This window comes from Schistocerca piceifrons, chromosome 2 (genome assembly GCF_021461385.2).
Source record: "Schistocerca piceifrons isolate TAMUIC-IGC-003096 chromosome 2, iqSchPice1.1, whole genome shotgun sequence".
NCBI lineage: Eukaryota > Metazoa > Arthropoda > Insecta > Orthoptera > Acrididae > Schistocerca > Schistocerca piceifrons.
In genome coordinates this window covers 364,299,971-364,325,308 of record NC_060139.1, presented here as the reverse complement: position 1 = coordinate 364,325,308, position 25,338 = coordinate 364,299,971, and the positions used below count along the sequence as shown (strand labels likewise).

The 25,338-nt window shown below is 46.0% G+C and overlaps 1 protein-coding gene across 1 annotated transcript in view; it reads right to left on the bottom strand.

Annotated features, from left to right (window-relative positions):
* Positions 1 to 21,775, bottom strand: part of LOC124776655 — a 402,196-nt gene extending 380,421 nt beyond the window's left edge. The window contains exon 1 of the mRNA XM_047251746.1: positions 21,730 to 21,775. Within this exon, the coding sequence (XP_047107702.1) occupies positions 21,730 to 21,745 (16 nt within the window). The 5' untranslated portion in view covers positions 21,746 to 21,775. The remainder of the gene's footprint in view (positions 1 to 21,729) is intronic.
* Positions 21,776 to 25,338: the final 3,563 nt, after the last annotated feature.

Sequence of the window (25,338 nt, the reverse complement as noted above, 5' to 3'; positions counted from 1 at the left end):
GGGAGGGGGCAGTGTTGTGTCGCGGCGGGAAGACGGAGCGCCTCGCGGTGTCGGTTTCCGCCGAGAATAGCAGCCTCGCTGGACGGCACGGAGCTGAGCGCGGCTCGGCGCCGTTCCGCGGACCTGTTTCCCGGGCCGCGCTGCCGGGGTTTTATTAGTTGCATTTCTCCGGCCGACCGCCGCGCCGACTCTGCGGCAGGGCAGCAAAAGGCGGCCGCGCAGAAAAGAAGAAAAACCGCGAGCTGAGCCGCGGCCGGCATCGGCAAAAGGAGCAGCGAGCTCTCCGCGGCGCACAGTTAGCGTCAGCGAAACCGGCCGGGCCGCGTCGCCGCAGACAAAGCCGGCGAACACTCCGGCCCGAGCCGCGCGCCCTTCCACCCGCACAGCCGCGCCAGACTTCTGTCTGCCCACATCACGTACACTATCTGATCAAAAGGACCCCGACACCGCAATATAATGCGGAATTGACGACTAAATGTCACGAGAGGCGGCCTCGCCAGTATACAACGAGGCGGAGAGTATTTTGTTGCTACGAGAGCTCAGTGGCTTCGAACGTGGACTGCCCCACTGCGGATCGTTAATTAGAGTACCAGCATACCGGAATAGGTTCGCAGATATGTGAGTCGCCCGAAGACTTCGTAAGTAATACGAGACGTGTGAGAAAGATATTGAGACTGACTGTTTCGAACATGTTATTCAGCAACCGTATATTAGTTTCAATGTAAGACGGACATAAGATCACACTGATAACTCGTGATGGATGGATGGATGGAGAGGGTTGTATGGGCGCACAAAGGCAAGGTCTTCAGCTCCCTCTCAGTAACAGATTGAGACGGGTGTCAAGAAAATACTCAGAACAGTAAGATAAAATAGAACGTAAAACACAGGTAACAAACCTGGAAGAATATGTGCCTACCCACACCGACGCGTGAGACGTAGCATGCCGCCAGCAGTAAAACATGAACACAGGAAGAGGGAACACTACAGAACAGCCAAGGAAATTCTCTTGTTTGGAGTCGTCACTGTAAACGACGGTAAAAATGCACATCTAATATGTTAAAATCTGGTGTACTATCTTTCTTAAAATTAGTCAAATCTATAATAAGTCTGGGTCTCCGGAGGACCCAAGGTGGAAATCTGCTCCAACCGCGACGGAAAACATGAAGAGCAGCCATATCCATCGCAGGGAGTCAATCCTGTGCGCGAATCCCATAGGGCTGCCTCGCTCATTGCCGGTTATGAGATAACCGTGCCACAGGAAGCTGAGCAACGGTATGGTATGCAGATGTGTATGGTGTGGACTAAGTTTTGTGCGCCTGGCGCACCGTAAGTAGCCGCCGCCGCATGTGAAGTGCCGGTTCACCAGCCTCTGCACAGAGGCTTGGTATGGGGCTGGTTCTGAATACCCCAGTGGCCAACCGAAGCCCTTCATGTTGCACAACGTCCAACATCTTTAAGTAAGGCCTCGCAGACACATACACAGTGCACCCATAATCGAGCCGAGATCGCACAAACGCCCAGTAAAACTGGAGCAGACTAGTCCTGTCGGCTCACCATTTACTGTGGCTAAGACACTTGAAAATACTTAAAGCCTTAAATGACCGTCGTTTCAGGTCTTTAAGATGAGGTAACCACGTAAGCTTCGAGTCAAAAATGAGCCCCAGAAGTCTCACCATGTCTTTAAAAGCAGACAGTGTCCCTCATCCTCAACTGATAACTCGTGATCATGGCGGTGATTTTACAATAATTTACAGTCATTCGTCGTAATTAGCCTTTATTGTGATAACTGGTTTCAGCATAAGAGATCTCCAGAACTGCTACAGCAAATATAAAAGAGAAAGCTACCAGTAGCGACTACGACACAGCAAACATAATAACCTACGATTCAGATTTGTACAGCAGCGTCGGCTGCAGACTGCACGAGGAGGGTGGCGTGGCCGGCGTTTGAAGGAAACAAGCCTCCCAAAAACCGTAAAAGACGGCGCTCTGTTCGAGACGAAGAAAACAATAAAACTGAACTGTTGATAACATATAAAAAAAGAAAATAAGTGAAATTGTATGTGCCAAAATTAGTTTTGGAACGCTGATATTGTTTCGATTATTGTTCCTCATATTTTAATAAGAAGTTAGGGTGAATACTCGTCACAATTTTATTTTTTTTATTTTAGTTATGTATATAGTTGTAAGACCTAAATGAATATTCATGTCAATTTTTAATTTAAGCTCTGTGTTTTTAAAACAACTGCTTATGTTTAAAAGTACATTTTTCAGTATACCAGAGATTATGGCCACCTCTCATCTTTATGTATTATTATATAAAGATCCCATCTGCAGCATTCTTAAATTGTGCCGCGTACATGCAGGATACGTTTCGTACTGAGCAGTGGGAAGAACTGGTACGTTTGCACATCGTACCTACGTTATCCGCAGAAGCTATACAAACATGAATTGTTGTGTACTATGTCTGTTACGATGTAGTCATTAATTGTAAATTTTTAGCCGGCCGCTGTGACCGAGCGGTTCTAGGCGCTTCAGTTCGGAACCAAGCGGCTGATACGGTCGCAGGTTCGAATCCTGCCTCCGGCATGGATGTGTGTGATTTCATTAGGTTAGTTAGGTTTAAGTAGTTCGAGGTTCCGTAATGCTTAGAGCCATTTGAACCATTTTTTGTAAATTTTTATTTAAATTTGGTGTCACTGATCAGAAGATGGCTAATGTCGACACCAAGTTATCATGATAACTGCAGTAAAAAAAAAGTTGTGTTTTTATTATGGTCCGGTCAAGTCGGCTGAGAACGGAAAAGAGAGAGAGAATCTCTTAAGCGCGCGTTTGTGTGTGTGTGTGTGTGTGTGTGTGTGTGTGTGTGTGTGTGTGTGTGTGTTGTTGTTGTTGTTATGTAAGAAAACCTAATCCTTACTATGAACGCTCTGACGCCGCTGGGTATCTATCATTTCATTTTTGTAAGACAATAACCTCATACAAAACTACTCGTACTAAACGTAATTTTTTTTCATCACAGCTTACAGTATATGTGAACAGACACGTAACTACAAATTTTATAAATTTATTTACAATGTTTCAACAAATTTCGTTAATCTTTACTCAAAGAACACACATAAGTTAATTTAAATACTATCATCTTGTGGTGTTGCAGTTCTTATGTGCGTGCTTACTAAGAGAATAGCAAAACTAAAAAGGTGTCTTGCAAAGGCGGAATTCCTCGTCCTATTAAATACTACCTTCGCAGCGATGTAAGTATTTAGATTCTTTGTCTATAAATGTATTCTCTGTTCTTTGATGCTTGTTGGGAAAAGTATTTATGAGACAGGGAGTTGTGTGAAGTCGTTTGTAAAGGGTACGCATGTTTTGTACTTTGTTGAAGTTTGTAGCTCATGGAACGAGACAGAAATTATTTTTGTCAACTAGTTGTTTGAAATGTAGAAATTTGAAGTGTGAACATTTATTATTTCCTAGTTAGCAATCTATCGAACTTTTACAATCCTATAGAATTTCAGATTTCTTCGTACGGGAAAATCAGAGGATAACTATCATATTCCTATGACAACGAAGCCATCATACAAAGTCAGCTAAGTAACGGATATAAAAACAATTTAATCTGAGCAGGTTTTTGTTGTTTCATGTTGTTGTGGTCTTGTGTTCGTTAGATGCAGCTCTACAAGCAATTCTATCCAGTGCAAACCTCTTCATCTCCATATAGTTACTGCACCCCTCATCCATTTGAGCCGGCTTACACTGATTTGAAAAAAGGTATGAGAGCCTCGGACTTCTTTCTGCCCGGCGTAGTGCAGCAACTGGATGTGGCATTGACTAAACAAGTCGTTGGAAGTCCTCTGAAGAAATATTGAGCCTTGCTGCCTCTATAGCCATCCATAATTGCGAAAATGTTGCCGGTGCAGGATTTTGTGCACGAATTTAACTCTCGACTATGTCCCATTAATGTTCGATGAGGTTCATGTCGAGCGATATGGGCGGCCAAATCATTCGCTCGAATTGCCCAGAACTTCGTCAAACCGAACACGAACAATTGTATCCCAGTGACATGGCGCATAGTCATCCATGAAATTTCATCGTTGTTTGCGAACATGACGTCCATGAATGGTTGCTATTGGTCTCCAAGTAGTCGAACATAATCACTTCCAGTAAATGATTGGTTCACTTGGAACATAGGAACCAGTTCATTCCGTGCTAACACGGCTCACACCATTACAGAGCCAGCACCAGCTTGCACTGTGCCTTGTGGAGGCGGGATTCGAACCTGCGACCGTAGCGGTCGCGCGGCTCCAGATTGTAGCGCCTAGAACCGCTCGCCACCTCGGCCGGCTGACGAGCCCATGAAAGGCGCTGCCTGCAACGTCGTGCTGTTAGCAGAGGCACTTGCGTCGGTAGTCTGCTGATATAGCCCTTTAGCGCGAAATTTCGCCGCACTATCCTGTCGTACGACCCACATTGATTTCTGCGGCTTTTTCACGCAGTATTACTTGTCTGTTAACACTGACAACGCTACGTAAACGCTTCTTGCTCTCGACCGTTAAGTGAAGGCCGTCGGCCACAGCGTTATCCATGGTGTAACGTAATGCCTGAAATCTGATGTTCTCCGCAGACTCTTGACACTGTGGATCTCTGAATATTGAATTCCCTGGCGATTTCCGAAATGGAATGTCCCGTACGTCTAGCTCCAATTGCCATTCCACATTCATAGTTTGTTAATTCCCGTAGTGAGGCCATAATCACGTCGGAAACATTTTTACATGAATCACCTGAGTACAAATGACAGCCCCGCCAATGCAAAGCCGTTTCACACCTTGTGTGCGCGATACAACGACCTTCGGCAAATGTGCATATCGCTATCCCATGACTTTTGCAAGCTCAGTGTTCTGTACTGAGCTCATGGTCTCCCTCTAAAATTTTTACCCCCAACACTTCCCTCCAATACTAAATTGACGATTCCTTGTTGTCTCAGACTGTTTCATATCATCCGATCCCTTCTTTTAGTAATAATAATAATGGCGTGTGACGAGGGCCTCCCGCCGGGTAGACCGCTCGCCTGGTGCAAGTCTTTCGATTTGACGGCACTTCGGCGACTTGCGAGTCGATGGGGATGAAATGATGATGATTAGGACAACACAACAGCCAATCCCTGAGCGGAGAAAATCTCGGACCCAGCCGGGAATCGAACCCGGGCCCTTAGGATTGACAGTCTGTCGCGCTGACCACTCAGCTACCGGGGGCGGACCTTCTTTAAGTTAGGCCATAAATTTCTCTCCCTCCTCCCTTTTTACTTAATCAGTTACGCGATTTACCCATTTACTCTTCAACGTTCTCCTGAAGCACCACGGTTCTAGGCGCTTCAGTCTGGAGCCGCGCGACCTCTACGGTCGCAGGTTCGAATCCTGCCTCGGGCATGGTGTGTGTGTGTGATGTCCCTAGGTTAGTTAGGTTTAAGTTGTTCTAAGTTCTAGGGGACTGACCTCAGATGTTAAGTCCCATAATGCTCAGAGCCATCTGAACCATTTGAAGCACCACATTAGGTAAACTTCTATTCTCTTCTTGTCCGAACTGCCTATCGCCCACGTTTTACCTCCGTACAAGGCTACACCGGAGACAAATTCGCCCAGAAAAAGATTTTCTGACACTGGAATTTATATCAATTGTCTTCTTCAGAAAAGATTGTCTTGTAAGCAAATTCGCTTAAAAAATTCCAGTAACTGACATACATCTGTTGTTATGAAACTTCCTGGCAGAGTAAAACTGTGTGCCGAACCGCGACTCTAACTCGGAACCTTTACCTTTGTGATGACTGGGTGTTGTGTGATGTCCTTAGGTTAGTTAGGTTTAAGTAGTTCTAAGTTCTAGGGGACTGACGACCATAGATGTTAAGTCCCATAGTGCTCAGAGCCATTTGAACCATTTGAACCTTTGCCTTTCGCGGGCAAGTGCTCTACTAACTGAGCTACCCAAGCACGCCCCGTCCTCACAGCTTTACTTGTGCCAGTATCTAGTCTCCTACCCTCCAAACTTTACAGAAGCTCTCCTGCGAACCTTGCAGAACTAGCACTCCTGCTGAAAGAGTTGGTAGAGCACTTGCCCACGAAAGGCAAAGGTGCCGAGTTCGAGTCTCGGTCCGGCACACAGTTTTAATCTGCCAGGAAGTTTCGTATCAGCGCACACTCTGCTGCAGAGTGAAAATCTCATTCTGGGATCTGTAGTTATATTTGACAATGGTGGTTTGACCTTTTACTGAAAGTGACATGTTACAGTTTGTGTGTGTGTGTGTGTGTGTGTGTGTGTGTGTGTGTGTGTGTGTATGTGTCCTGGATGCAACGGTCCCTCGGGGAACGACTGATTGCTACGTGATACGAGCGAAAGCTGTTTCACTGATCCCCAGATCCAGCGGCTGGAATGCGACCCGCGGCCAGCGAAATAACCTGCCGGAGCCAGGCATTCTTGCAACTAGCCGCCCGCCCGCCCGCCCGCCCCCGCGCGCGCGCATTCAAGGCTGCCTGTGAGTGCAGCTGATGAAAAGCAGCGCCCATACGGCGGCCGGGCGTTGCTTTCACACCGCACCGAGCAGCGCAGCACCTAGCCAGCCAGCCGCCTGCAGCGACCCGTTACCGGTTCGCGCGCTCATACACACCGGCCCCGGCCGCGGCCGTGGCGCAACGTGCCGTTAGCCGCCGACGTAACGCTGCCGCCGCTCTCAAAGGCCCCTTAATTTGCTCCCGCTGGCGGCTGCCTTTCTCGCGGCTCGTAACCAGAGCGGCTGCTCAGGCGCAGGTTGTTATGTACAACAGAGAGGTCGCCTTGTATAGCGACTCAATTCCCTCCTGGTGGATTCGCTTCCAAAGCGACTACTGGTGTGCAACAATATGAAGAGGTTTTCGGATACCGCTAGAGTCACAAAATTCATTGGAAACTACATTATTTACTGAGCGACATGTTTCGAGGTGATACCTCATCATCAGGCTATATTGGCTTCCAAAAACATTTAACGCTAAGTGTACACAGACATTAAAGTTTCTTTACATGAAGCCGGCCGCTGTGACCGAGCAGTTCTAGGCGCTTCAGTCCGGGACCGCGGTGATGCTACGGTCGTAGGTTCGAATCCTGCCTCTGACACGGATGTGTGTGATGTCCTTAGGTAAGTTAGGTTTAAGTAGTTCTAAGTCTTAGGGGACTGATGACCTCAAATGTTGTCCCATAGTGCTTAGAGCCATTGGAGCCATTTCTTTCTTTACATGACCGTTCTGATCATCCTGTAGAGAGCGAAGGATAAGCTACACTGAAGAGCGAAAGAAACTGGTACGCCTCCCTAATACCGTGTACCGAGCGAGGTGGCGCAGTAGTTAGACACTCGACTCGCATTCGGGAGGACGACGGTTCAATCCCGCGTCCGGCCATCCTGATTTAGGTTTTCCGTGATTTCCCTAAATCGTTCCAGGCAAATGCCAGGATGGTTCCTTTGAAAGGGCAGGGCCGACTTCCTTCCCCGTCCTTCCCTTTTCCGATGACCTCGCTGTCTGGTCTCCTTCCCCAAAACAACCCCAACCCAATGCCGTGTAGGGTCCCCGTGAACACGCAGAAGTACCGCAACACGACGTAGCGCGGACTCGATTAACATCTGAAGTAGTGCTGGAGGGAATTGAAACCATGAATCCTGCAGGGCTGTGCATAAATTCGTAAAGTACGAGAGGATGGAGATCTCTTCTGAACAGCACGTTGCAAGGCATCTCAGATATTCTGAATAAAGTTTACGTCTGGGGAGTCTGGTTGCCAGCGAATTCTGGACGAGTGGAGTGTCACTTTGGAAATTTGTCGTAAGGTCTTATGGGACCAAACTACTTAGGTCATCGGTCCCTAAGCCAGCATACTACTTAATCTAACTTACACTAGGGACAACACACACACACCCATGCCCGAGGAAGGATTCGAATCTCCAACGGGGGAGCCGCACGGGCCGTGGCAATGCGCCCTAGACCGCGGGGCTACCCGCGCGGCAGTGTTACATTGTCTTGCTGGAACTGCTCAAGTCCGTCGGGTTGCACAATGCACATAAATTGATGCAGGTGATCAGACAGGATCCTCACGTACCTGTCACCCGTCAGAGTCGTATCCAGGCGTATCAGGCGTCCCATATCGCTCCAACTGCACAAGCTCAACACCATTACAGAGCCTCCGCCAGCTTGAACAGTTCCTTGCTAACATGCAGGGTCCATGGGTTCATGAGGTTGTCTCGCTATTTGGACACTTAAATCCGCTCGATACAATTTGAAACGAGACTCGTCCGACCAAAGAAAACGTTTCCAGTCATCAACAGTCCAATCTCGGTGTTGGCGGGTGCAGGCGAGGCGTAAAGCTTTGTGTCGTGCATTAATCAAGGGTACACGAGTGGGCCTTAGGCTCCGAAAGCTCAAAATGGTTCAAATGGCTCTAAGTACTATGGGACTTGACATCTGACGTCATCAGTCCCCTAGACTTAGTACTACTTAAAACTAACTAACCTAAGGACATCACACACATCCATGCCCGAGGCATGATTCGAACCTGCAACCGTAGCAGTCGCGCGTTTCCGGACCGAAACGCCTAGAACAGCTCTGCCACCATGGTCGGCTGTAATGTGATCGACGAGACGCTAAACTGCGATCTGCTGTCAGTCGTACCAAAATTGCAGTGCAGGATTCGAACCTGCGACCGTGGCAGCAACGCGGTTTCGGACTGCAGCGCCTAGAACCGCTCGGCCACAACTCCGGAAGTCCATATCCGTGATGTTTCGTTCAATGGCTCGCAAGCAGACACTTGTTGACGGCCCAGCATTAAAGTCTGCAGCGATTAGTGAAAGAGTTGCATTTGTGTCACGGTGAAAGATTCTCTTCAGTCGTCGCTAGTACCGTTCTTGCAGGATGTTGTTTTACCGGATTCCTAATGCTCACGGTACACTAGTGAAATGGTCGTACGGAAAATCCCCACTTCATCGCTACCTCGGAGATGCTGTGTCCCATCGCTCGTGCGCCGATTATAAAAACACATTCAAACTCATTTAAATCTTGATAACCTGTCATTGCAGCAGCAATAACCGATCTAATAACTGCGCCGGACAGTTGTTGTCTTATATAGGCGTTGCCGACCGCAGCACCGTATTCTACCTGTCTCAGTATCTCTGTACTTGAATAGGCATGCCTATAACAGTTTCTTCAGTGCAGTATGAGACGATGTCACTTTGTATATTGGTCTGCAGTTCACGTGAAATTTTTATAACACTCAGTTTGATCTTGTGGCGTGGCTTTCTTCAATTTCTTCACCATCCTTCACAAACTTCACTAGGGCGACTGTATAACAAGGTAACACAAAATAAATCAGCAGTACAAGAAACAAGATGGCGGTTTTCTGTTACCGGATAGCATTTATACATGGCTCGGCGGAGAAAACTCTATGATGCTGGAAGGTAGATTCTTACTAACGACTGGTACGATTCTTCGTAGCTAGAACGCTGTGGTTTTGTTATGCCCTTGAAAATGTTCTCGCGGCATTTTATAAGTGTACCAACACAGGCAGAAGAAATTATTTGGATAACGGGTCAAAGGTCGTAAATCAGTATCAGCCGCACCGCACATGATTATCGTATTACCTAAGGACTATGAGTTCTTTCAGGAAGATTATGTGCGGTGCCATGGGAACAGGAGACGGCCATGTCCTAAAGAACAGAAACCACGCACTCATATAATGATCGCCTCCATGGGTAATAGATCCACCACATTCATTGCAGATGCACAATTACGTCCGACCTCCTGCGGGAATCTCAAAGTAGCGAGCATGGTGCAGATGGACTGCGGATGGGTGGCGCAAGGTGGGAACATGGGTCGACAGAGATGCGTGTCGAGGTAGTCCGCGCAGTTGCGATAAACACTGGGTGCGGGTGGCGTGGTGGTTGATGCTGCTGCTTAGTAAGCAGGAGATCCCTGATTCGAATCCCGGTACGGCACACATTTTCACTCGTCGCCGCTGATATCACACAAAGTCCTGATGCAGCTAATATCAATAATCCCTTTTCTTTCCTCCCCCCCCCCTCTCATTCAGTTTACATAATAGCGTTGAAGTGCTCCCCTGGCACCCAAAGATCTAAATACCTAAGTAAGTACCTCTAGGTCTTCTAAATGTACATCCACACTTAGCAAACCAGTCCATGGCAGAGAGTACGTCTCATTGTACCAGTTACTATCTCTTTTTCCTTTTCCTTTCACGTGTGGAGCGGGACCATTCGTGCTTCTCTTCAGTGCCTTTGTTGGTCCTTTTTGGTACGGGTCGCACAAACTTGAGTTACACTCTAGGACGGGATGCAAAGTATTTTGTACGGCAGTCTCTTTTATACAGGGTGCAAATTTCCTTTACGCACTCTCAGGACAGGTCCCTTGCACCAAGACAAGGAAAACCGTCCAGCAAGCATTGGCTCTAAAATACACACCTTAAGAGCTATGATTACTTGTTCATCTTCGACACTGTGAAACACATATCTTCGACTGCAAGTTCTTTGCATGCTGTCTTCTACTGAACAAGTGCTCATAGCTCTTAAAGTATGCATTTAAGTCCCATGTTTACAGAAGGTTTTTTTCCTGTTCTTGTCCATACTACTTTCTCCCAAAATATGGAAAGCGAAGAGCTTGCAGTAGAAAAGATGTATTTCATAATACCTAAGATGAACAAGTATTCATAGCTCTTAAGGTGTTCATTTTAGAGCTCATGTTTATTAGACGTTTTCTTTCTTGGTGTAAGGAACCTGTGGTCCAACTGTGTAAAGGGAATTTAGTTAAACTGTGAAGATTGATTTGAATTACCTACTCTACTACCTGCTTCATGTAGCGTTGGTATGTTGTAACCGAATGTTACTATCATTTCAGCCTAAACATCCACAGTAGGAAAAAATGAAATTCCTAATATTTTACTCTATAACGTGGCAGTTTTGAACGCTAACAAATCTCTCAACATAGCCATCCGCAGTGACCGAGCGGTTCTAGGCGCTTCAGTCTGGAACTGCGCGACAGCTACGGTCGCAGGTTCGAATCCTGCATCGGGCATGGATGTGTGTGATGTTCTTAAGTTAGTTAGGTTTAAGTAGTTCTAAGTTCTAGGAGACTGATGTCCTCAGATGTTAAGTCCTATAGTGCTCAGAGCCATTTGAACCATTTTTTCTCTAAACATTCACAAGTAACAGGGGCGACACTATATCAGAAACGTGGTAACACAACAAATAATAATCCATAAATTTACTAATAGTGATAATACAACAAATGAACTTAACTTTGGCATCAGTTTGATGCGTGGTGCTTGATGTCCCACGCAGCACAAAGAATAAACTCTTCAGTTCTGTTACTTTACTCTCTCTGGGAACTCTACCATATAACCACTTTGACTTAAGCATTTTTTCTTCCTAGAATACTAAAGGGGGGAAAACGTTTACATTGTCACTTAACCTTCGTAAATTTTACTATTCCATATTTTACTGAAATGAAGCCTACCTTATAATTTATGTGCTAGTTAATTACTAGCGTCAATCGAGAACTTTTACACATATAAACACGCAGACTCCAATGGTATACCACATGAAATAAATACAAAATGTTCTGTTTTACACCCTATACTGACAATACCAAATAGGCGCGAACTGCGAATTGGTATCGACTGCAATCGTAAATTTTACGAGAGTTTAGTAATCTAGGGTTAATGACACCCGTAGGTAAATGTTCCTGTTACTTAGTAATAGCGACTGCTATACTGAAATTGTAGTCCGTAACTGAAACGCATGAAATAGGCTCCGTAATGAACATCAGGAAATGGGGCGAGTGTCGGCGGCGCGTCTGGTTTTCTTCCTGTTGGCGGACGGATCTCCATTCACACCTTAACTTGGCGGAAGTCAAGGAGTCCGTGGTTGACAACGCGCTCTGTGGTGGCTCGCAGCACTACGGGCGAATGCGCGGCCAACGAGATATACAGGCACTGCAACGAACTTCGGGCGTCACACTAATCGGCTTGTCCGCCACACTTCGCGACGGCTCGGCTCCGTGCAGGGCCCACGGGAAATCAATATTTAATTGAAAAGGCATCCACTAAAGATTTTAATTTTGTCCTGTACTATCGAGAACTTGCATACATTTAAACACGCAGTCAAGGATTATTAAACTCCTCTGAAATACACTCATGCTCATAAATTAAGGATAATGCTGATACATGGTGAAACAACGTTCTGGTGGGCGGTTTGCGGGTTTAAATCACCTCGGGGTATGACCATGCGGTGCATCTGACCTGCGGTCGTCGCACGGTGGCGCTGGCAGCAGTCCACATACGCTGAGGTGTGTTGGTGCCTGTCAGAGTACGGTGCAGCGAGTAAGTGTGCAGACGTTTTCAGACGTGCTAATGGTGACTGTGTGTTGAAAATGGCTCACGTAATGATGACGTTATGAGGGGTAGAATATTAGGGCGACTGGAGGGTGGTCAAACACAGCAGGTCGTAGCACGGGCCCTCCGTGTGCCACAAAGTGTGATCTCACGATTATAGCAACGGTTCCAGCAGACAGGAAACGTGTCCAGGCGCTATAGTACGGGACGTCCACAGTGTAAAACACCATCAGTGCCCACAGCCGGTCACGGAGTACTGCAGGTAGCCTTGCTCGGGACCTTACCGCAGCCACTGGAACAGTTGTCTCCAAAGACACAGTCTACAGATGACAGAACAGGCATGGTTTATTCGCTGGAGACCTGCATGCTGCATTCCACTGACCCCTGGCCACAGTACAGCCCGTAAAGCCTGGTGTCATGTACACAGTACATGGTCATTGGAACGTGGTCCCAGGTTATGATCACGGACGAGTCCAGGTATAGTCTGAACAGTGATTCTCGCCAGGTTTTCATCTGGCGTGAACCAGGAACCAGATACCAACCCATGAATGTCCTTGAAAGGGACCTGTATGGATGTCGTGGTTCGATGGTGTGGGGTGGGATTATGATTGGTGCACGTACACCCCTGCATGTCTTTGACAGAGGAACTGTAACAGGTGAGGTGTATCGGGACGTCATTTTGCATCAGCAAGTCCGCTTTTTCAGGGTTGCAGTGGGTCCCACCTTCTTCCTGACGGATGATAACGCACGGCCCCACCGAGCCGCCATCGTGGAGGATACCCTTGAAACAGAAGATGTCGGGTGAATGGAGTGGCCTGCCTGTTCTCCAGACCTAAACCCCATCGAGCACGTCTGGGATGCTCCCGGTCGACCTATCGCTGCACGTCTTCAAACCCCTGCGACATTTCAGGAGCTCCGACAGGCACTGGTGCAAGAATGGTAGGCTATACCCCAGCAGCTGCTCGACCACTTGATCCAGAGTATGCCAATCCGTTGTGCGGCCTGTGTACGTGTGCATGGTGATCATATCCCATATTGATCTCGGGGTACGTGCGCAGGAAACAGTGGAGTTTTGTAGCACATGTGTTTCGGGACGGTTTTCTCAACCTATCACCAATACCGTGGACTTACATACCTGTGTCGTGTGTGTTCCCTATGTGCCTATGCTATTAGCGCCAGTTTTGTGTAGTGCCACGTTGTGTGGCACCACGTTAATTTTTGAGCATGAGTGTAGTTACTCGTCCCCTGTAATGTACGCGCCGTGGCCTGTCTTTCTCGTGGGCCTCGCGGCGGATGGATATGACGCGCCGCTTGGTGTGTTACGGAAGCAGTAAGTAGTTCCGATTAGTGAGTGCCATCTGGAGGCGGCCGCTCGGAAATGAAGACTCCTGGCGAGTGATGCACCTGTGTGGTGGTGGCGTCTCGTGTTATTTCTGTGTACCTCTCGAGCTACAGGGCTCACAGCACCTACACGTTATTACCTCTAGGTATTTGTACGAGCCGACCGATTCCAACTGTGACTCACTGACTTTGTCGTCACATGGCATTATGTTCATTTGTTTTGTGAAGTGCAAAATTCTGCACTGCTCGGCATTCAAATCATGTACGCCGTGTGACTCGTCCGTTACGCGCCCGCCAACAGCTGCGGAAAACGACTGCAGGATGGCTTCAGGTAACCTCAAAGACCAACCAGCTGGTTCTACCAGCCATTTGGGAACCAAGGACGCTTAGTTGGGATACTACTACATGGCCGTGAAAGAAATGAAGGATGACCGGGATTTTAAGTTCCGTTGACAACTACATCATTAGAGGCAAGAGAGAACCTCGCGGAGATGACCTTTTTTTTTTTAAAAAAAACCTTAAACAGTTTGGGAAAACTGCGGAAGCACTAAATCCGGCTGGCCGGCGGGACACCCGAACGTCGCTCCTCGTGGGACTTCACCACTGCAGAACCTCGCACGTTTAACGTCCCAGTGAGTTGACACTCAAGACACATTACACATTAGAGATGCTCCATAAAATTAAATACATTCATGAATCCCTGTTAACAGGGTAAACGGTTTCTGCGAAATGGCCTGTTTACAGTAGACTGTAAGAGACTTGTAACGTCGTAAATGTTTTAAGGAACAGTAACTCCGTAATAGCCGGCCGAAGTGGCCGCGCGGTTCTGGCGCTGCAGTCTGGAACCGCGAGACCGCTACGGTCGCAGGTTCGAATCCTGCCTCGGGCATGGATGTGTGTGATGTCCTTAGGTTAGTTAGGTTTAACTAGTTCTAAGTTCTAGGGGACTAATGACCTCAGCAGTTGAGTCCCATAGTGCTCAGAGCCATTTGAACTCCTTAATATCTCTGAACTTCCGTGTATTATACAGTTGCAAAACAGGAGGGACATTATTTACTTTTTTTTTTACATCTAGATTCCTTGAATCTGAAGACGTATTCCAGGTGTCAGGAACATCTATAACGAAATTGCTTTTGTACGAGTCAGAAAATGCCGTTACAGCCAGCAACATGGGCAACACAGCCAAAAACGCCCCGCGGAAAACGAATTATGAACCGTGACAGTACACCAATGTCAACAGAACAGAAATATACACAGTACTTTATTTCAGTCAAGGTTACAGCTGTTGAGCCTGTAGCTATGGATCCAGTTAACTGAAGAAATAGAACAATCAGCCATTTTTTTGGATGTAGCACTTCAAGTTTCCAGCAACTTCAGCTGGCTTGATGCAAATAGTTACGGCACTAATATGGACTGTCCCCTGAATGGTGCAGCTATCTTTAGAAAAGTGTAGGGTGAAGCAACATTTTATTTTAATTATCAAAGGTAGTCAGAGATTTATAAATTAATCCAAATAGAGAAAATTGGCAACATAACCGCATGCAGCCAGTTGAAGATGGGCGAAAGACAGCAGTATGCCACGACGAAATGAAGCGCAGTGACTTCGTTCTGTTTCGCTTCCACCGCCACATGAAACCTCGACACTGAAGTCGTTTCCTCTGTTTTACCAAATTATTTCTGACTCATGTCTGCTTAAGAAACAGCTAAAGGCACTTCGTAACACGTTCCTATATCATTTTAACTGATAACAAAAGGTGTTATGAAAAGGATAGTTGCTACTCACTATATAGTGGAGATGCTGAGTCGCAGATAGGCACAACAAAAAGAGTCACAAATAAGCTTTCGGGCAACAAGACCTTTGTCAAAAATAGACGGCACACACACACACACACACACACAAAATGCGGACTACGCACCTCCAATTCATTTTAGACCATTGTTTTTAGGTGACTAGATGACGTCCATCATTATAGATAAGGGAATAGATAAGTAAAGACCATTTTAAGCGAGTATGCATTGTTCGAAGCCAATGATGTGGTTTTTAAATTTGTGGTCTATACAAGCGGGATGTACTAGGGGCAATTTTATGAAAATGGAGGAGGACATAGATGAAGATGAAATGGGAGATATGATACTGCGTGAAGAATTTGACAGAACACTGAAAGACCTAAGGTGAAACAAGGTCCCAGGGGCAAATGGTATTCCATTAGAACTACTGATAGCCTAGGGAGAGCAACCCATGACAGATCTTCCATCTGATAAGCAAGATGTATGAGACAAGCGAAATATTCTCAGCCTTCAAGAATAATATAATAATTCCAGTCCCAAAGAAAGCAGGTGTTGACAGGTGTGAAATTACCGAACTATCAGTTTAATAAGTCACGGTTGCAAAATACTAACACGAGTTCTTTACGGACGAATAGAAGAACTGGTGGAGGCCGATACCTCGGGGAGGATCAGTTTGAATCCCGGAGAAATGCTGGAACGAGCGAGGCGGTACTCACCCTACGGCTTATCTTAGAAAATAGAGGAAAGGCAAACCTACATTTCTAGCATTTGTAGATTTAGAGAAAGCTTTTGATAATGTTGACTGGAATACTCTCTTTCACATTCTGAGGGTGGCTGGGGTAAAATACAGGGAGCGAAAGACTACAATTTGTACAGAAACAAGATGGCAGTTATAAGAATCGAAGGGCATGAAAGGGAAGCAGTAGTTGAGAAGAGAGTGAGACAGTGTTGGAGCCTATACCCGATGTTATTCAATCTGTATATTGAGCAAGCAGTAAAGGAAACAAAAGAAATATTTGAAGTAGGAATTAAAATCCATGAAGAAGAAATAAAAACTTTGAGGTTTGCCGACGACATTGTAATTCTATCAAGGCAGCAAAGGATCTGGAAGAGTAGCTAAACGGAATGGACAGTATCTTGAAAGGGGGATATAAGGCAAACATCAACATAAGCAAAACAAGAATAATGGAATGTAGTCGAATTAAATCAGCTGATGCTGAGAGAATTAGATTAGGAAATGAGATACGTAAAGTAGTAAATGAGGTTTGTTGTTTGGAAAGCAAAATAATTGATGACTGTCGAAGTAGGGAGGATATAAAATGTAGACTAGCAATGGAAAGGAAAGCGTTCCTGAAGAAGAGAAATTTAACATGGAGTGTAGATTTAAGTGTCAGGAAGTGTCTTCTAAAAGTATTTGTATGGAGTGTAGCCATGTATAGAAATGAAACATGGACGATAACTAGTTTAGACAAGAACAGAATAGATGGTTTCGAAATGTGGTGCTACAGAACAGTGCTGAAGATTAGATGGGTAGATCATGTAACTAATGAGGAGGTACTGAATAGAATTGGGGAGAAGAGGAATTTGTGGCACAACTTGAGCAGAAGAAGGAATCGGTTGGTAGGACACGTTCTGAGGCATCAAGGGATCAACAATTTAGTATCAGAGGGAAGCGTGGAGGGTAAAAATCGGAGAGGGAGACCAAGAGATGAATACACTAAGCAGATAAAGAAGGCTGTAGGGTGCAGTAGTTATTCGAACATGATGAGCCTTGCACAGGATAGAGTAGCATGGAGAACAGCATAAAATAGTCACTGTACTTAAGACCACAACAACAACAACAAAAATGTTCAAATGTGTGTGAAATCTTATGGGACTTAACTGCTAAGGTCATCAGTCCCTAAGCTTACACACTACTTAACCTAAATTATCCTAAGGACAAACACACACACCCATGCCCGAGGGAGGACTCGAACCACGGTCGGGACCAGCCGCAACAACAACAACAACTTTGTGGTACTTGAATGAATGTCCATATGCAATGGAAATGCCGTTACTCTTGATTGGTGTGTCAAAGAAATCGTTGAAACTTTTGACATCCATTGGAGGTTCGTCATCTGACAAGTTAATGCGTGTGTACAAGTTTGAACGTCACAATATGAACATCTTTGGTGAGTTTCCACTTCATAGCTCTGTGGAAAACCACTATGAACTGATAATTATAATTATATTCCTTCAATAATAACAAGAAAAGGGACTGTTCCGGGCATATATTCGCGTACTTTGCTGATGTGTGGAAATCGCTCAGAATATTCAACCGTGCACTTCTGATACACCCTATATAACTAGTATCGCGCTGGGAACAGCCAATTTAACACGGTACATCACTAACATGACGCACGCCGAGAAGAACTAAAATCTGTGTATCTCACTTCCCTGCGCTGACGCGCAACTGCGTCAGACCGCAATAAAAACCTTTCGTCGCTGATGACTAACGCCTGCGGGTATTCAGATAAGGACGTTATGGTAGATAACTTGTCCGCTGAGTCATGCACCTGTCACAACAAGCATGTGAGTCTCGAACCAGCGGTACTCAGTACTGTACAGAACGTAATCGTCCCGCCATGTTTTATTGTGCTGATCGCAGCGTAGTCGACACTGTGCATCGGCGGTAACACTTTGCGAGGGAAAGGACGGCCGAACCTGCAGGAGAACGCGCAGCACTCTCTGGTTCCGAGTTCCCTTCCCTCCCGCCGTCGCGCTCTCAGCCATCTGCAGGCAACGGGATCTTGGTCACTGACCACTGGCCAGCCGCCCAGGTTTTGTAACTCGCTGCTAGGCGTCGCATATCGATAAGCCGAGGCGTCCACTCTCTTGCTCACAGTCCAGTTAACAGAAAGGGCAAACGCCTACTCAAATAACGAACGAGCTGTAACCCTAACCCAACAACTTATGTATCGCAACACTGCTGTCAGCTTATTTCATTCGTCATGACACCTTTTAACTTTATCTCAGACGACCTACAGCTATGTGTCTGCACACAAACGCCCTTACTATTAATTCTTTCAAAACGAACTCAGTGGATTAAAATTTACCAAACTACCACTCATTTACTTCAGAATGCAATAACAGGCAGCTGCTTACAGTTCATTTTGACTGTAGTACTATGCGGACAGTATATCGCGGCAGTCTACTGCGATCGTAAACAAAAGAGAATTTCCCTCAGGCTGTACTAGGGGTGGAGCCGTGCGAGGGAATAAGACTGCCCTCTATCTCGAAAGGCTGCCGTCCTACGTCCACGTTCTTGAGAGTCGCATTCGAATCCCTTTACGCACCAAACTTAGTCTCGTCACTCATCTCAAAAATAGAAAAAGAAATCAATCAATCCACAACACAAAGCAAATTGAAGTACACAAACCATTTGGTAGCGGCTGCAGTGCAAATGTGTGCTGTGGTTCGCAGTGGTAGGCCCGACTCTACTGGTATCTTACGCAACCATAGATCAAAACACTCCCCACCTAAAATTGCCACGATATAGTGTCAGCGTAATAGTTGTGATGCTTAAGGGTAAAACGCTTAAGGCCTCCAAACATCGTAGTAAATCTTGCACCAAGTAAACGGAGATCAGCGCCATCTCTAAACCGAGGTTCTGAAACGCGTCGTTGCGTATAAAATAACAAAACATGTGTATAATACATTTTAATTATATACAGCTAGTAATTTATAAACACCAGCATTACGATCAGAAACAACAGATACAAAGAACATTTTTTAAGAAGAGTTAACCTTCAGTTCGTCAACAATATATGTATCACTTTCTATGTCATAATGAACCAACGAAAATGGCAGAGACCACGACAGTTAAGCAGTGGAACGAACACGTAACTGAACAACAAAATCTTGGTTCAGTAAGACAATCACGAATCTTCTGCATTACTATAATATACCGGGGGGCTGGTGGCTGTCAATGCCTCGACAATGCAGCCGTTTACAAAAACGTCGTTTCGTAAAGAAAGGGCTCAAAAACCGCATCTAACAGCAATGAAACCGACTGAGGGAAATACCGTCATAGGGTTTCCCAACTACTATAATCTTGAATGAAATTGGATGCTACATACCGTGATAATGAGAAAGTAACATTTACCCAAAAAAATATAAAAAATCTAGTAACAGCACAGGTGTTTCAATTCACTCAAGTATGCACACTAGCACTTTCCTACAGTGCTAAATTGCTGGAATTGTTGAAGCACTTGCCGTTGCATTGGTACAGTTGATCCACGATTTCATCGTCATAATTTGCCACGATTATGACGGTAAACACCTGGTAACAACTCCTTACACTTAGTCACTGTTTTCGAAGACTAACTAATGGTAATATCAATGCTTTCCATCATTTCTTCAACCACTTCATGAATGTTCCGTTTCGTTTCGACTCTTATTCATCCGTTGATTCACGTGCGGCACTGTCCCCGTTAACCGTAGCATATAGCATGTATCGTGCGTTAAAAAAGAATCACTTACTGAATTTCATAACCGAAAGTCATTCAAGATCATCCCACCTGTATAAACCGTCACCAATCTAAACTCCCTAGAGCAAAATGTAAATGACTTAGGCCCCTAGCATAAACAACAACCCATACATAGTATAAATGCCAAATGACACACCAACAGTAATACTGCTCAAATTAACCGTTAGAATTCTCTTTGCAAATCAATTCTCGCAGATAACAAAACTGTTATGATTAACCTTTATGTAAATGGGTCTGTACTGCCAGTGACCACGAGCCTCATATCTGGCACATTCTGAAACACTCGCTAGGGGCCGACCGGAGTGGCCGTGCGGTTTTAGGCGCTACAGTCTGGAACCGAGCGACCGCTACGGTCGTAGGTTCGAATCCTGCGTTGGGCATGGATGTGTGTGATGTCCTTAGGTTAGTTAGGTTTAAGTAGTTCTAAGTTCTAGGCGACTGATGACCTCAGAAGTTAAGTCCCATAGTGCTCAGAGCCATTTGAACCATTTGAACTCGCTACGGTGAAGTATTTACTTTTCCAGTGGACTTTGGTATGAACTCACCGTTCAGGTCTCAACAAGGAGGCTTTACTTCAGAGTAATAAAACTTTACATTGTTAGGCTGCCATTCCTCATAGTATGCTTTAGTCCATTTCTGGCTATTGCAGGCAAAAAACATCACAAGAGCGAAATATTTACTTTTACGAGCAATGTTTTTGTTTGTGTCGCCAGTCTTCTAATGAAATTGATGCGGTCTGTCACGACTTCCTCTCCTTGCTCAAAGCTCTTCATCTCAGAATGGCACATACGCCCAACGTCTTCAGTTACTTGTTGCATATACTCCAATATCCATCTCCCCACACAGATTTTGCCCTGCAACACCATGGAAGTTATTCACTGACGTCTAAACACACGTCCCACCGTCTACCGCATCTTACACACAGCGTTTTTTTCTAGATACGCCTTGCTCGTCGGTTCTGTGGAGAATCGTTTACCAAATTTTCAACTTCAATCTAAAACACCACATTTCGAACACTCCCGTCCTCCTCTTTTGCGGTTTTCCCGCAGACCGCGATACGCTTTCAAACAAAGCTGTGCTCCAAACGTACATTTTCAGAAATTTCTACCTCAAACTAACACCTGTGTTTGATTGTAATAGACAAGTACGTATACGGAATACAACAAAACAAACATTTCTATCACTCTATTTTGGACCATCTTCAGGGCGATGAAGATCTGTGGCGCTTTTCCGAGCATCTACAGAGACCAAAATAAAACGAAACTTTAGACCGCACTATTTCGCATGGTCTTCAGGGTGAGTATGCTCTGTATCGGTATTCCGAGTCCCAGTATGGATTAAAATAATAACACGAATGTTTCGATCACACTAGTTTAGATGATCTTCAGGGTAATGATACGATATCACTTATCTGAGTAGTCGTATGGAATAAAATAACAGGAACGTTTCGGACACACCAGTTTGAATCACCTTGAAGGGGTTGATACACTATATTGCTTTTGTAACTGGCTGTGCGGAATACAATATCACGAACATGTCGGCCACGCTCGTTTGGATCACCTTCGGGGCTATGATGTAGGAACACCGCTAGCAGACAGTAATCCATATCTTGCCTCAGACCCGCCTCGTGTGACAAAAGACTGGCTGTGGATCGCAGGTGGCTCACCTTGGTCGCAGACCATCTGCCCTGGCGCCGCGGGCGTCGGCGACGGCGAAGAAGTCGCGGAGCTACTCGGCGTCTGCGCGCTCGCACGCTGAGGCACTCACAACACAAACACACGCGGCGCGGAGCGCTCTCCAGCCCTCGGCGACAACCTGCTCGCCGCGCCAGCTCGCGCGGTGCACTGGAAGCGAAGCGCGGCGGCCGCACCGGTCGCTACCGCGGCTCAGGTGGGGGGCGGTAGGTGGGGGCCGCGGCGCGGGGGAGGGGGCCTCCACGCGACGCGACGCCCGCGGGAACTTTCCCTGGACGCGGCGGCGCCACGGCCGGCGTCTTCCTGCTGGACCGCCGGCCCTCGGCCTCCCGTACACCTGTCGCGCGGCGCCTCCGCCGCAGCCGCCGGGGGTAGAAAGTAGTACCCCCGTCGCGGTCGCATTCCGGAGCGCTCCGCCGGATTACGCTGTCCCGACAGCCTATCGAGGTGCCGGGTTTCTCGAGAAATTCCAGAACGTGGAACCGGCGTAGCAGCATTATTGTCCCAGCTTCAGAAAAATGCTGCTATATTTATCACGACTGCTTTTTTTATGTCTGTTTCTAGCGATGACTAAGCCCCGAGTTGCTCGACTAAGCTAGAAGAGTCTGTATTTTGATCTTACGGCGTTGCCTTTAGTCGGCATTAACCCTTGCAGTACTATAGGGAAGGGGGGGGGGGGGGGGCATTTAATTTATGCCCTCCCTTTGAAAATTTCTGCAAAGTAGATACTGTTTTTAATTACTTCTTTTAATTGTTTTAAATTTCTCAGTAAGATTTAACCCAAAAATTTAAATCTTGTATTGGATATGACTTTTCAAAAATGTTCAAATGTGTATGAACTCTTATGGGACTTAACTGCTAAGGTCATCAGTTCCTAAACTTGCACACTACTTAACCTAAGGTATCCTAAGGACACACACACACACACACACACACACACACACACACACACACACACACACACACCTCCGCCGGGACCAGCCGCACAGTCCATGACTGCAGCGCCTTGGACCGCTCGGCTCATCCAGCGCGGCTGACCTTTCATAACTCTTATTTTTGGGCTCAGGATCCTTCCTCCACATCAATATGTCTTTAAAAATTATGTTGTGAATAAACTCAAAGGTAATTAACGAAATTTTTATTTTTTAAATTTTTTTGGAGGTTGCCATAAACTACCCTCCCTTTGGAAGTAAGTTCTGGACCTACTTTCACATCAGTACCTATTTTAAAGGTATGTTGTTAATAACATTTAACAACTAACCATTTTTTTTTAATTTTTTGGTGGCATGAACTACCCTGCCCTTCTTGGCTTTATGGAATATACGAGTAACTTGACATTATTAGTGTTAATAGCCTGTAAATCACCTTCACAACAGAGATGGCCAAAGCAAGCGAGAGCAGAGCAGCTCGACTTATGGATGGAAGATGTACATCAGAGTACTGAAAACACTCGCTACAAACTGTCCCTTCAAGATGTCCCGAGGCTCATTAATTCCTGGCGTAGAAGTGACGTCGGAACAGTAACTACGGTGGCAGCTTTGAACTAACAACGGTAAACAACGGATATGCACCCAACGAGTCACTTGTGAGCAGGCAGCGTTAAATAGTTAAGTGCAGCTGCAGTATGTCACGGATTTTGGTCAAAAATCGCAATGGAGCAACAAAAATGGTTCAAATGGCTCCAAGCACTATGGGACTTAACATCTGAGGTCGTCAGTCAAAAATGGCTCTGAGCACTATGGGACTCAACTGCTGAGGTCATTAGTCCCCTAGAACTTAGAACTAGTTAAACCTAACTAACCTAAGGACATCACAAACATCCATGCCCGAGGCAGGATTCGAAACTGCGACCGTAGCGGTCTTGCGGTTCCAGACTGCAGCGCCTTTAACCGCACGGCCACTTCGGCCGGCGAGGTCGTCAGTCCCCTAGACTTATAACTACTTAAATCTAAGTAACCTAAGGACCTCACACATATCCATGTGTGCCACAGCGGCCGGCGCAATGGATCAAAATCTCAAAATAAAGTGCAGAAGGCATTCTAAAGAATGTTTTGTAGTAAAGGGAAGTATGTACAAAGTTTGGCCCGCACATCTTGACCCCCGAACAAAACCAACGACGTATGGACTCCTGCCGTGACTTGGCTGGAAATAAAAAAAAAAAAAACAGAGTTAATTCTTTTATGGCTGTAGTAAGTCACCAACACTATTCAAAATCTATATCGACGACCTGGTCACGGAATGGATGATGAACAGTATACCTCAAGGCATAAGAATTGGGCCACGTGATTTTCTAAAGATAACGCTTTTGGCCTACGACCAGATAATCGTAGAGGACAGTTAACACAAATTACAAATAGTGGTACATAGAGTAGACAATATAAGCCTACATTATAATCTGAAAATATCAACAACAAAAATGAGCCGGCCGCTCTGACCGAGCGGTTCTAGGCGCTTCAGTCCGGAACCGCGCTGCTGCTACGGTCGCAGGTTCGAATCCTGCGTCGGGCATGGATGAGTGTGATGTCCTTAGGTTAGTTAGGTTTAAGTAGTTCTAAGTCTAGGGGACTGATGACCTCATATGTTGGAAGTCCCATAGTGCTTAGAGCCATTTGAACCAGCAGGTCTGTATTCTATTGCTTGTCGAGGATTCTCTGAGGTAACATATGCATTCTGCGGTTGTTTGCTGATGATACTGTGGTGTACGGGAAGGTGTCTCAGTACAGTGAGTGTAGGAGAATACAAGATGACTTAGACAAAATTTCTAGTTCGTGTCATGTATTGCAGCAAGCTCTAAATGTGTAAAAAATGCAACTTCATGCGGACGATGAGGGAACACAATCCATAATGTTCAGATACAGTATTAGTAGTGTTCTGCTTCACACAGTCGGTCGCTTAAATATCTGTGCATAACGCTGAGAGTGACATGAAATGGAACGAGCATATGAGGATTATGAAACGGAGGGCGAATGGTCGACTTCGGTGTAGTGGGAGAAGTTTGGGAATGGGTTCTTCATCTGTAAAGGAGACAGCTAGTGCGACCTGTTCTTGAGTACAGTTTGAATATTTGGGATTCGTACCAGGTAGTATTAAAACGAAGACATCGAAGCAGTTCTTGGACTTAGACTTGGTGCCAGTGGGTATGAACAACACGCAAGTATTGCGGAGAAACTTCGGGATGTCAGATGGGAATCTCTGGAGGGAAGGCGACGCTCTTTTCGATGAACACTAGTGAGAAAATTTAGAGAACCGACATTTGAAGCTCACTGCAGGACGATCCTACTGCCGTCATCATACATTTTGCATAAGGACCACGACGATAAATTAAGGCTCATAAGGAGGCATATTGCCAATCGTTTTTCCCTCTTCTATTTGCGAGTAGAACAGGAAACGAAATAACTTGTAGTGGTACAAGATATCCTCCGCCACGCACCGCACGGAGATTCAAAATGGTTCAAATGGCTCCGAGCACTATGGGACTTAACCTCTTAGGTCATCAGTCCCCTAGAACTTAGAGCTACTTAAACCTAACTTACCTAAGGACATCACACAGCGGTGGTCTAGCGGTTCTGGCGCTGCAGTCC